Source organism: Oxyura jamaicensis, chromosome Z, assembly GCF_011077185.1.
Source record: "Oxyura jamaicensis isolate SHBP4307 breed ruddy duck chromosome Z, BPBGC_Ojam_1.0, whole genome shotgun sequence".
NCBI lineage: Eukaryota > Metazoa > Chordata > Aves > Anseriformes > Anatidae > Oxyura > Oxyura jamaicensis.
The window spans coordinates 34705094-34718585 of record NC_048926.1 but is presented as its reverse complement, the minus strand read 5'-3'; the positions used below and the strand labels follow the sequence as shown (position 1 = coordinate 34718585).

The following is a 13492-nucleotide window of genomic DNA, read 5'->3' as shown; positions in this document are numbered from 1 at the left end:
CACAAAGAAATGTTTTCTCCTAAGACCTATAAAAGCTGACAAATACAGACATAGGTATGTGCATCCCTTCTACACAAGAAGCCCACCAATAGTCTTGTCCTCACAAGACTGTGCCAAATACTGACCAAAAGCAACCACCACAAATTAAAATTTCTGAAAAATTAAAAGGGCCAATTAATAAAATGTGCAAATGGAGACATTTCAGATAGAGGTGAAGGTAGTTCCCATGACACAGAAAATGATTACTCTTTCTCTAATTGCACATCTGCAGGCAGCTACCACATGTGAACATCAGTGGTTGTCTGATCACATAGCCATACACATGAGCTCTAAATGGTATCTTTTGGACAAGCTGTGGGTATGATTCTGACAACTGTAGCTAGTTTCTAGTTGTCACCATTTTTTAGCGTCAATGCCTGGATGAATCTGTATTACTTCTGTGTAACAAAATATCTGGGACATCCTCCTTAAAGGCAGTTCTGCTCCTAAATCTCCTGTAAAACCAACCTACAACAGTTTTTTTTCTACACAATGCAAATTTGCTGATTTGTGTTTTGTCAGCCTTTCTCTGGTTGGGAATCAAATACAAAAATATTTTGAACTGCAAAGTTCTTTATACATTGGTATTGTGAAACTGGTCTGAGGTACCTAAATTTGCTTCAATAGTTTCTTTGATACCAGGTCTTATCCTTCTGCATCTACATCCACGAATAGAACTACTGTATACCAATGCTTTATTATACATAGATGAATGTTTACATTTACTTAGGTTTCTTTTGGGACAATATGCATTGCTTTTGGTCAAAGTGCTTGCCGTGAGCATTCATTACATACATGATGTTAAAATACTCAGACAACTTAGAATGAATCTTCTGAATTACCACTTTTTAGGTGACCCAACAGTCTCTTTCAGAATAGAGCTAGAGAACATTATCCTCCTCCTAAAGGTGTAGCACAATTCATTTTTGTATTTTATAAAGAGCCTGCAATCTTTAAATTAAAGATTAATTTAAATTAATTTAAATAGTTATCTGGTTAATAACCAGTTAAAAATTAACCAGTTAAAACTAACTGTTTAATTTAAATAGTTATCTGAAAAGTACATCTACTAGGATAAAGAATCCCATGTTATTTCAGTTGTTCTTTTTCATCCTGTATCCTGTATTTATTGAAGGTTTCACATACTGTTTCACTTTTCATCTTCATGGGAATATTCAGGCATGGCCAGAACAGCACACTATAGATCCTGTTCTGATGTGTTTCAGTAGCTCAAAAAGAACACTTCATTTTGCACTTTCAAACTTAGCTAAGTAAAAAACAGTATGACTTTGTGACATCTTCCACAGCAATTAAATATCAGATGAGGGTATTTCAATGCTATAGCCATCACATAATTTTATTCATGGAGATATTGCAGTTTTTTCATTATTTATCCATCTCAAGTGACACTTTCAAACCATTATACTAATTCTTGTTACAGTTTCCAAGAACTTAACTGTCTATAAATTAAGTCGTACTTATCACTAGGTATTCATTTCACTATTTGCATGGAGTTTCAGAAGATGTTCAGTGAAAGGACTTTCTTGTTGAATAACTTACATTTCAATTCATTATCTCATTTTGCAATTCAATAAAGTGCAGGGTTTGGAGAAGATTCACAGAATTTTGCATCCCAAGTGTTTCATTACCCAAAGGTCTATCACCAGAGCATACAACACATTCTTTATAAAATGCAAGTCACTTACTACAGAGGGATTTCATTTGTCTGTTTGTTTGATCAGCCCTGTAAGTATTAATACTGTTTGGAATGTTGGATCCACTTGACGGAAGAAAAAAAAATAGCACTGATAATTAAGTATGCCAGGAAAAAAATAATAATAAAAAAAAAAATCTGATAGCTTAGTTCACAGTCAAGCAACTTAGGTTCATTATGCCAATCTTCTGTGCACTTGTTTTCTGTAGCAAAAGCATACCTTGCCCTAGAAACACTCATATGGAAATAACAGCAATTTAAAAATTCCTATACTTCCCATATTCCCACTAACAAGGTAAATTAGGAATAGCAGATTTCATCCTGTTAGATGCTTTTAAGTACCAGTTGTTTTCTGAAAAATTTGGAAGAAAGATAACCTATGTAGATGTGTAGCCACAAACAAGCTTTTTATCTTCCTCTCATATGAGGGAAAGGTAAGGGACTCTGAAACACTGGATATAAAATCAAGATTAATTACTGATTCCAATCACCTGCTATGATCTGAAAAACAAAAATAAAACAATGTGTTCTGTGAGTAGTCAAGAGCTCTGATAGCTAAGTGCTTAATCCCTACCATAATGTCTAACTTAGAATCTTCATTGCTCTGCAATCTTTTTAAAGGAACCATCAAATGGCAATAGATTTAGACTTGGAAAAGAACTCCTTATGTCTAACATTCACAGAGAATAAGACCTTTAAGTGAAATGTACTCACTGTAGACTAACTATAAAATACACGTATATCAGTTAGATAGACCAATCATATCTCTCTACTGTTTTTTGCAGTTTCATCCACTATTTTTAATAAGTGTCCATAAATTGACTAGTAACTCCTTACCTCATTCAAGATTGCAGGACTGTTCTTAATATAGTTTTGCATACAGTGGTGAAATTAAAACAAGTTACCTGACTCCCCGCTATATAAAAAAAGAAATTTTAAAACAAAGTCTTTGTAATATACTTTGAAAGTTATCAAACAGGGACTGAGCAACTAATCAGGAAAAAGAAAATTAAAAAAACTTCACAGGGAAATAGACTGTAGATCATTGATGCTGTTTGTGTACCTACAGAGTAACCATGTATAATCTGAGCTGTCTGGTGAACACAAAGTACATTTACAATACTGCACCACTGGTAAGCTAGCCATAGACTCATATTTCTCTTCACCTTTTAAGAAAGAAAGAAGAAATGGGTTTTCTTGCACATGCTTCTGGAGTACTTCAGAGGTCAAAAAAGAACAGGAGTTAGGGTGGAAGGCAGCTAACACTGAATAAGTCACTGATTTAGAAAAGCGGTATTTAAAAGATGGTGATTCCTGCGATGGCTTCTTCAAAATATGTCACCTGTGGAACCTTTTTTATAGCCATAAAAGTGATCATCACTGTGGGGAAACAGTTGCAACTCCACCCTCTGCTAGAGACCTACAGCTGTGTTAACTAAAGTTCATGGGAATTTCAGGCGTTACACTTTACTACAATTTTATAAAAGCATGATAAAAAAAAGACAATTTAAATATTTATCACACTGAAAGGTGTGCATGCAAGAGAGAAATAGTATGAAGTATGTGCAGATTAGGATATACCTCTCTTGAATATTTGATTTTGTCACTCTGTTCCTGCAATTACGTACTGCATCTAGAACAGAATATCTACAATAAATTAGAAAGGATTACTACAGAAACGCATGCACACTATGCAACATTTGCGGTGTCTGAGTTCCTTGCCCTTTACACAACTGGCTTTCCTCTCTCAGATTCACACAGGAGAGCACAGTGAAAGAATTAAGCGCTCACTTTGCTTTTCATTCTTTCACTGAGAAAACTAAATGTTCTGCCTTTAGCAATAATGTAACAACACCAAAAAAAAAAAAAAAAAAAAAAAAAAAAAAAAAGTTATTCTGCAGAACTACAGGGGCTAAGGGATAGTTTATGTATAAGGTGACACAACAAACTTTGAAAAAAAGAAATTACACAAAATCCGTTTTCAGAGTTGCAAATATGTACATCTTTTAGTTAATTTTCTTGCCCATTGTTCCCTCTTTACCAAATTAGTATTTTTAATCATACAAGTGTTTAAGCCTACATGAAGAAACAGCTTCTATATTTGAATATTTCTAATAGTGGTTCATTTTAAATAAGGAATGCTCAAAATTACTACTACTACTAAAACTGTGTGATACTGACCAGAAGAAGCATAAAAATGCTGTGTTTGTTTTCCTACTTTGCCTTACCTAAATCAAGGGAAAAAAAAAAAAAAAAGTAGGAAAAAAAAAAAAGCAGAATAAACTGGTATTATTTTTCAAAGATAATATTTGAATTTTCTACAGTCATATTCCTGCCAGTTATTTAACATTATAACTGCAAAATTAAAAGTTCACATCATCTCTGAAATATAATATTCAAGAGCATATATGGAAATTATTTCTCTTTCAACTGTTGACTGCAATAGTTCTGTTCTCCACACATCCTAAGCAGTCCAGATTCTCGTTCTATCTCAGTTGCAAAAAAAAAATAAAAAATAAAAAAAAAGAAAAAAAAAAGAGGGAAAGAAGAAACAGGATTGTTTTAGACTCTAACCTGAAATGTTACAACCTCTGGCCCGCCCTTCAGCCCTTCCACTGCAAAGGTCTCTAGGTGCAGTTTGGGTAGCTGCAGGGTGAAGTCATTCCTGGTTGCCGCAGTCTGTGACAGCAAGGTCTGATCTCTGACCTAAAGGGAAAAAAACAGCATCAATGGTAATTCCCCTTCAGACACATTAACTGGGATGAACTGGGTCCCCTTGAGCCCACTGAGTGGACTTGCATTGATCGCTGGACCTGAAATCCATGAATAAATTTAGGACTAATTGATTTTTCGTTGCAAATAAATCTCTAATTCAGAGTGCTGGGAGAGAATGTTAAGAAGAAAAAGCATCTTCCCCTGGTCTGAAATGAGATGGAAAGACACTAAGGGCTTGCAACCCCACCTGATATATACATTTTACAGACCTATCCCCTGTAAAAACCTTGTAAGAAAAGAAATAGTAATTGTACTTCTGACTCAAAAAATAAAAAATAAAAAAATAAAAAAATCACCAGCTACGAAATTTAAAAGTTCTTGCAATCATACAAACAATAAACTGTTATGTGAGTTCTGCCTACTGTGTGGAGATCATATTATTCCTTCACAATTAGGGTCATTTAATATTAATTCACTTAGAGCCCTGACTACATTGAAAAATCCTCAAACAAAACAAACAAAAAACAACATGTAAAACTGCAATTAACAGAAGGAGAAAAAAAAATCTACTACTACTAGTTTTCATATTGTGGACTCTGATATAAAAAATAAGGCACTAACTGGTTTTAATCAACATTTATGCAGTTCCAAACTGTGACATTTCAGGGGTGGGAAATACTAAAATTTGTTCAAAATTCAAACAGTTTGATATTTATTTATTTAGTTTTGCAGGCAGTCTGAAACGAAAGGATAAAACAAAAACCCCAAATACTATCAACGTGATTTCTACATATGGCCACAAACATAGCCAAATGCAGTTGGTGTCACAGTGCCACCTACTGACTACGAGAGAAACTGTTTTCAGCTTGGAGACCAGAGTGACAAAAATACGTAGGTAACAACTGAGCAATGTAAAGCGATTAACGCTCTTCTCTTAACAAACAACCAGACTTGCACAAGTCTTGCACAAGAGACATTTTTGGTCATTATTTAAAATGCTAATTTTTCCATATACTACAAAATGTAATTAGACTATCTGCGTGGATGTGAAATAGATTACATCTAAGACATAACTTCCATGGACACATCACTCATATACATCATCACACCATATACTGCCACAAACCCATTTCTCATTGTATTTAATATTAAAATTATCGTGTCTACCTTCAAAAGATCCCAGTAGTCAGGTATGATTCTAATACAGAAGGACATGCGTGCATACAAATATATATTACTATAAGTGAAAAGATGAAATATATTCATGTGGCATAGATTGTACCTGGTGAGTAATAATAGCTAGTGCTGCAAAAAATAATTTACTCTTTTACAACAATAGACATCTAATATTAAAACATATACTAAACATACACTAAGTACATATATATCAGTATATAAATCATTTACTAAATAGTATTTAAGATAAATTTCAGTTTTTCAGAGCCTCCTTTGCTTGAAAGAACTCACCATTAATTACCTCTCATTTATTTTAAATCCCACATTACTTTTTTGTAGTAACTTACAAAATTAAATTTTTGTAAAATGTTGATGAGTGAACATATTTCAAATAGTACTGCAGGCTTTGAAATCTGCTCTGAATGAAAGAAGCATGCATGTGTAAATCTACTGATACAAAAAAAAAGAAAAGATTTTATTCGTTTCTCTGTTCTATGGGAATAGGGAGCCCTACATTTCCCAAGTTGACCTAAAGAATTCCTGTCAATACCTGTGGCTGCCAAACATATGCACTATGATGCAATTTTTATAACAGGAAAGGTCCTCTACACATTTTTTGCACACATAGTGCACCAGGTTCAGGATATACAGTCCTGTGGAACAAACATACTCTCTAGAGTGTTCTGTCAGCATGTGTAATTCCGGTCAGATGTTAACCTTGCTGAATATAACAAAATGCATTACTTTAAATACATATATATATATATTTATATAAACTCACGCATACATACACTTGATTTACATTTTTATAGATATATATATATATATCACAACATTTCAGTTTCTTTGCTGCCAGTATGCACATAGATAAAAGAAAACATTAATGTGGATTAAGGTACTAAGAATTTATCAACATCAAACCACCAGTGTTTTGCCTTCTACCCTTCTGAACCGTAGTCAATAGATCTAAATATTTTACTGCACCCTGGCCAATTCATTGTTTGATGTTTAAAAACTCACCCAGAATCAAAGAAAATTTATTAAATTTGAGCCCCCAAATGAGATACTATTAGCTTTGAAAGTCAAGTTTAACTGCGATATTGATAATTCTCTTTTTTCTGTGACAATATTCACAAGGGAAATCCCTATGTCAAAGTACAAAAGCAGATTGCTAATACTAGGGGGAAAAAAACAATGTATAAGCAATGGAGGTATAATACACACACAATACAGACAGTGGAAGTCCTTTTAACCCTATTAGTTTCAAACTCTCCATTTTAGTATTGGGGCCTGACACTCAATGAACAATAAAATACAAAAGACATTTTTTTAAATGGCTGAATTGAGGTAAGCATATGTAATTAATGCCACAGCATCAGAGAAGTACACATTAGTTCATTAAAGAGCATGATTTTTGAAAAGGACATTCACAATTTAAAAATAAATAAAAAATAAATAAAACTTTTTTGTGTTTGTGAATAGGTAAAGAGTAAATCCCATTATGAATACACATGCTGAGAAAGAGAAAATGAAGCTAGACCTTTTCCTTTGAAAGCCAGAGCTTTCTTTTAAAAAATACTCACAAAGGTTCAGGAAAAATAACAAGAACAAAAGACAGAATACAGGCTGGGCAAAAATCATTACATGGCTTCACTAAAAGTGGAAACAGTCTTCCACTTGGCTACCTTATTCAAGGAATGTAAAGTTGTAAAGGCCATGCCCACATGGATAGTCCATATCTATAGGTTATCTTAGTTAATAACTATTTTCATCACTTCTATGCAATTTACTTTTTGAAAGATAAAAATATAAATACAAGAGCTGGGAGATTGTGATTAATTTGTTATTCCCTAAGGAAATAAATATAATATTTACACACATTATAGAACTATCAGGCAAAGGTAAAACTATTAGGGTTAGGTAATTTATATATAAAAGACTAACAAAAAAAAAAAAAATTCTTTGCCAGTTGTCAGGAAGAAAAACTATTCAATGTAGTAGTTAGGCTTTATGAAGCAAGTTTCAGAGCTTTTTTGCACTTAACTTTTTTTCTTCTCATGAAATCTAAAGCAAGAACATTTTATCTGAAAGTGCTCTTAGGCTTGAGACTTATAACGTAAAAAAACTAATCAGGCCTATTGCAATGATGAAGAATTTCTAAAACCAGTTCCATTTCCCTATACTCAAAAATGAATATAGAGAAAACGTGTATAAATCTATCTATATGCAATACTTGCAAAGGTTTTGGCTATTCTTAGTTTTGTTAAATACATTTTTGGCTGGGACAATGAGAAGTTACAAAAGTTATTTTACATGGAGTATAGTAAGTACTATGACAGTGGGCTGCTAGGTATGACCATTAGATTTTTCAGTTTAGGCTTATATGAATACCGTGTGAGAATGGGAAAAATCACAAACGGATTCAAACAAGTCTACAGTGCCCAAAACACTTTAAAACGAAGGAGCAAAGTGACTTACGACTGTGTTTAACTTTTTAATTAATTAAGAAAGCAACACAGAATACAGCACCATAGCCACTCAATTTAAAATCAATAAAGTACTGATGAATTCAGATCAAAGCTGAAACTGAATAATAAACTGAAGTTACGTTATTGACTGAATCAAAGGTGTGGAATTTGATGAACTAATTCTACATGTCCAACAATGATGTTAAAAATTCTCTGCTGATCAGAGGTAGAAGTAATTTCTTCTGCAGACTACTTCTGTGCTCACTCCTTTGTTTTCCCTCTGTACACCTCAAGCTAGTATGTCCAGTTATGCCAAGAGAGACGGTACAAAATGCTAGCAAGCTGCAAAAGGTGTCAAGATGCACTTACCCCTCCCTAATGCACTGCCCACTTATGGTCTGAGTGGTACCACAAACCAGAGACTTTAATCTCTCATTTTGGGCCTAATTCAGCATTTTCTCACGTTGAACAGAAAATACCTGGATATAAATTTCACAAGGTAAGCAATACAGCAGAACCTCTTGTAAGTTCAAAGTTCAATTATAAATAAAAAGTAGTTCTTAGAAAGTGGAGGCCTTTGGACTTAACTACGCTTCCATTTCCTATTACTATGCTAATAGCATACTATCTGCAATCTAAACACTACAAAAAAACTAAAATGATACAGCGATATGGTGACAGTGAATGACAAACAACAATTGAGACTTCCTGACTTTGAGATGACCATGTTGCTGAGACAACAGAAGCTATAAATATGTTATGCAAATCATTCTAAAAGAGTGACAGCAAAATGGCTTCTACCACACCTATATACTCCCCATGTAACATATCATTAACAAAAATGTTTTTAGAATATATATTTTTAAAGCAAGAAGACAGTTAGTAAGCAAACCACATCTAAGTCTTAACCACAGTCTTTCAAATACACGGCTGGTTTAGCTGCATAATGTCCATAACTCCTGGCAAGCATGGAGAATGCAGGTCATACTGCAGAAAACAAGGACATGCAAGTTGCTGTTGCAAAGACGATCTTCCATGGTAAAATATATATAACCCATAGCAAATCACAACATGCCTCTGTGAGACAAAATAGTGCCACGTACGAGGGAAAGGGCTACTACATACATGGTACTGCTTAAATGTCCAACAGAGTTAGGTTTCAGTACTTATTAAAGATCAACAGATTGTTGTATAGTTTTTCATCAGAAGAAGAAATACATCCCCAGTTCCAAGTGTCCATTGATAGTGGGAGATTTGGACAGCATTGTATATATCCTTCCATATATAGGATACATATTAATGTAGGTATTAATGTATATTAATACATATTAATACATATTAATACATACGTATTAATGTAGGTAGCCATACATTAATCTAATTAGACCACTTAATTAAAATCTACAAATTTCTGTATTAGCATACAGATTTAGTTGGTCCCCTTTTTGACTACTGGCATGCAAACCTATATTTAATTATATTTCAAGTCTTTTCATAGGTGGTGTTTAAAAGAACACTAATTACCACAGAACCATCACATGTGTAAGGAAGCATGTATCTTAAAACTGAAGTTTTGGGCATGCTAGTTTTGTTGTTGTTGTTTTTGTGTTGCCCTCTGAAATTCCTGTCAATATTCTGGAAATTAATTTTCAGAGTAGAAAAATACCATCCAAAGCTTACCTAGAAGTTTAATTCAAGCTTTCTCATATTACTACACACAGACACTACATGGTCTGTGGAGCAAGATGTTAATTTGATCTAGAGTTGTTTTTTGCAAACATTGACCATTGCACCTAAGCTTTGTTATAGTTGCAGGATGTGCACTATAATACATCCCCTATGAATAGATCTGCAATGACCTTGGGCTGAAAATGAACCTATATTTGGAGAAAATAATAGTTAATGTATTTAGTAATTCAACAATTCTCCAAACAAGGATTTTTCCTTACTAAAGGCAAACTACACAAAACTATTCAGCCTATTCAGCCTTCAAAAAAGAAAAAAAAAGGGGGGGGTAGGGGGGGGAAAGGAAAAAAATGAAGACAAATATGCCTTGAAATTAGTTATTTAGATATGTTGAAAGTGAAAACAGTTAAGCACATAGATATGACATTCGACAATGTCTTATCTTTAGTTTGTCAAGGATTTTAAATCCCTCTTGAGCTGGAGTACCATTTTTAGCTTGGCTAGGTCAGAATGACACTGAACAATATGAGTGATGACACACTAGACAGCTATATGGACAGAGTTGTCATCAGCAAGCCAGCTGTGCTAACACCTGTATGTCCTGCACAACCGATCTTTAGGAACAAGGATCAAGTAAGTCAGATTACTAGTGAGGGGGAACAAAAGTAATTCGTAAAACATTTATACGAAAAGGTGCTAGTTTGAGATGGAGAAGAAAAATTCTTTTTTTATTTTTTTTTTTTTTTTTTTTTTTTTGCTTGTCATGGGAAAATAATAGCTAGTTTCCTACTATAAACTTCCTAGAGCAATCTTCAGAGTTTTAATATTCTAGTTGGGTTTTCTTTGTGATTTTATTGCATGAATACATAGCACTGTTTCAATAGGCTTGTGATACAACATGCCTTGTTTACAACTGACATCCACAGTGATAAACAAACCCTGAACACACAAACACATACAAGCAGGCTTCACTCTGTTGATGTATCTAAATACATTAGAAGAACCAGCTCTGGGAATAAAATTAGGCTAGGGGAAAAGAATCAAATTTAGTTCACAAAAACAGAGTTTTTAAATCTTTACAGAGATACCTAAATAATAATGATAGACACTAAAGACCCCAGTTAACTCAGAAAAAAAATGGGGCTAAAGGCATCTAAATGGGATCTAGAAGTATTGGGCAACATCTATTAAGCCTGACTGTGGAAGCCAGCTTTAGCCCCATAACTGCTTCATTTTTTTCAAGGCCTAATCAATTTGTGGTCTTCTTGATGAAACTAACAATTAATGCTATTTATGAGTGTTATCACTGATGTATACATGTATATATGGACTTTAAACTTCTATAAATTAATTTCTTACTGGCTATAAAACAACCATCATAAGGAGATGTATTTTATTGCTATGGACCACATCAAAAATGGCAATCTAATGCTACCATGTCACTAATTCTCAAGTGTTTCAACATTTCACCTCATTATCTTCTTATCCTTTATTTTTTAATGCATCATACTTTTGGATAAAGAAAGATGATTTTGTCTTTGTATTTTACCAGGGTAACAGAATAGACTGTATATCATTCTTCTTTTTTCTTAAAAAAAAAAAAAAAAAAAAAAAAAAAAAAAAAAACTGAATGCACTGTGGGGCCCAAATCTCATGCACAGCTATTTTATAGATATCTCAGAGAAGACAACAGGGGTGGGAGGAAAGCAGCAGTGAGGCAACATAACACAATGACTGCGTGGAAGCACTTCTGCCAACTGGCATATGAACCTTTCAATCAGCAGAAACAAAGTGCATTACAGAAGTGAACAAAAAGGAATTTACTAACCAGGTCCCAAAAGAAAAGGAACACACTGGATAGGTGCTTTGTTCCCCGAACTGTGCCAAAATGTCAGACCGAGTGGGCTGCCAGCAGGTATTGGGAAAAATATTTTGGGGAGGTTTTTTTTTTTTTTTTTTTCTTTTACCAACTCATTATCACAGTTCATCAACCTAACATAGGATAGCGGTAACAGTCTAAGCTTGAGAAGACATGGTATTTTATTAACCTGCTAAAAAGGCCAAACCCTACGCATCTGGTGTTTTGGGCAGACTGAAAACTTTGCCAGCCCATAAAGCTCATCAAGACCTTGAGAATACAAGGGGAAACACAAACAATTCCCTGGCTCTGTACAGGCTGACTCACTGGGATGACTTCCCATTATAGTATTTTGCACAGGCAGAAATTTAGAGAAGAGGGATTTAGGGAGCCTGAAGAAAAGGGAATTACAGCACTGTATGAAGAATAGCTGTCAAGGTGTTAGCAGCAGTGCAGAGGGCTGCAGGGGGGGTACCTCTGTGGAAGAGTTTGTGGCTGTCCAGTTCGGGACACTGCCACATCCAGCCCACTCCAATGGCCCTACTGCCAAGCATGGCTGAGTCCAGCAGCCAAGACGGTGGCACCCCTGCTGAGATGTATTCAGGAAAGAGCAAAGAGCACCACACAGGCATAGGGAGGGTAAAGACAACAAGAACAAAACGGAAGTACAACCACCATGGTCACTGAAGGATGCGGAGGAGGTGTTCCAGGCACCAAGGCAGATTCCCCAGCAGCCTATGGAGAACGCACAATGAAGCAGGCTCCATCCACCTGTAGTCCCTGCTGGAACACACTGGAGCAGATGTCCATACTGCAGCTACTGGAGGACACACTAGAGCAGCTAGATATTTGATGACAGAACCACTGCCCATGAAGATCCCATGATGAACCATGCTTTTCCTGAAGGACTGAAGTCCATGGACAGGAAACACACATGAAGCTAAGGAAAAGTGTGAGGAGCAAGAAGCAGCACAGAACTGTTATGGGCTAACCACAGCTCCCTACTCCACCTCCCCTGTGCCTTAGGGCAGGGATTGAGGAGCTAAGAGTGAAATGAATGTGAACCTGACAATTCAAGGGAAAGGTGGTGAGCATGGTGTGCCTTTAATTTTTTGTGTCTTCATTTTTTTTCCACTATCCAAATCTATTTTAATTAATAGATTAATTTTCCCCAAGACAGCCCTTTTGCCTGTGATGGTAAGTAGTAAGCAATCTCTCTGCCTTTATCTTGACCCGCAAGCTTTCTCACCCCAGGGGGAGAGAAACCCTGCATGGCTGGGTGGGTGTCTGGCTGCTTGCCAAGAGTAAGCCACCACAGACACTCAAACCGAGAAGCAATACAAAGGGAAGGCTGAAGATTTTAGCAGAGAGAGCATTAAGTGATTTCTTCCACTGATTGGACTACCATGACTAACAAGTCATTAACTATGTATGCTAAAGAATCTAATTGTATAAAATTAACAGATCTAATGTCTAATCTTTACTGTGTTTTTAGCAAACATGATATTGATAGGAAGAAGTACAGAAAAAGCTAATAATGAAATAATCAAAAAGCATAATGTGTATATTTATTTAAAAAAAAAAATCACTTATCACCACTTTTTTGAGAAGAAAACTGCTAGAAATCATTTATTTTTCATGCACAAAAAGGACTGGAGATGGGTATTAAAACAAAACACTTTTTTTTCTCTTGATGACAACTCTGAGAAAATCTGTGTTTGAACTTCAAGTAGATGAATTTTCTTCTAAGAACTCTTCCAGTAAAAATTCACTGCTTGCCATTTTGATTTCTTGTAAGTTTTTTTTTTTTTTTTTAAGGGAATTTGTCAAGTTACA

The 13492-nt window shown here is 34.9% G+C and overlaps 1 protein-coding gene across 7 annotated transcripts in view; it reads right to left on the bottom strand.

Moving 5' to 3' along the window:
* The window catches only part of CCDC171 (coiled-coil domain containing 171), a 167732-nt gene that overhangs the window by 43505 nt on the left and 110735 nt on the right, over positions 1-13492 (bottom strand). For 4 of the 7 annotated variants that reach the window (XM_035310888.1, XM_035310894.1, XM_035310890.1 and 1 more), the window contains one exon: positions 4328-4459. The exons of 1 other annotated variant lie outside the window; for it this stretch is intronic. In XM_035310888.1, coding sequence (XP_035166779.1) covers positions 4328-4459 — 132 coding nt within the window. Of the gene's footprint in view, positions 1-3648; positions 3982-4327; positions 4460-11422; positions 12597-13492 lie in introns of those variants that run through there. 2 more of the 7 variants (XM_035310889.1, XM_035310895.1) reach the window with 2 other exon arrangements.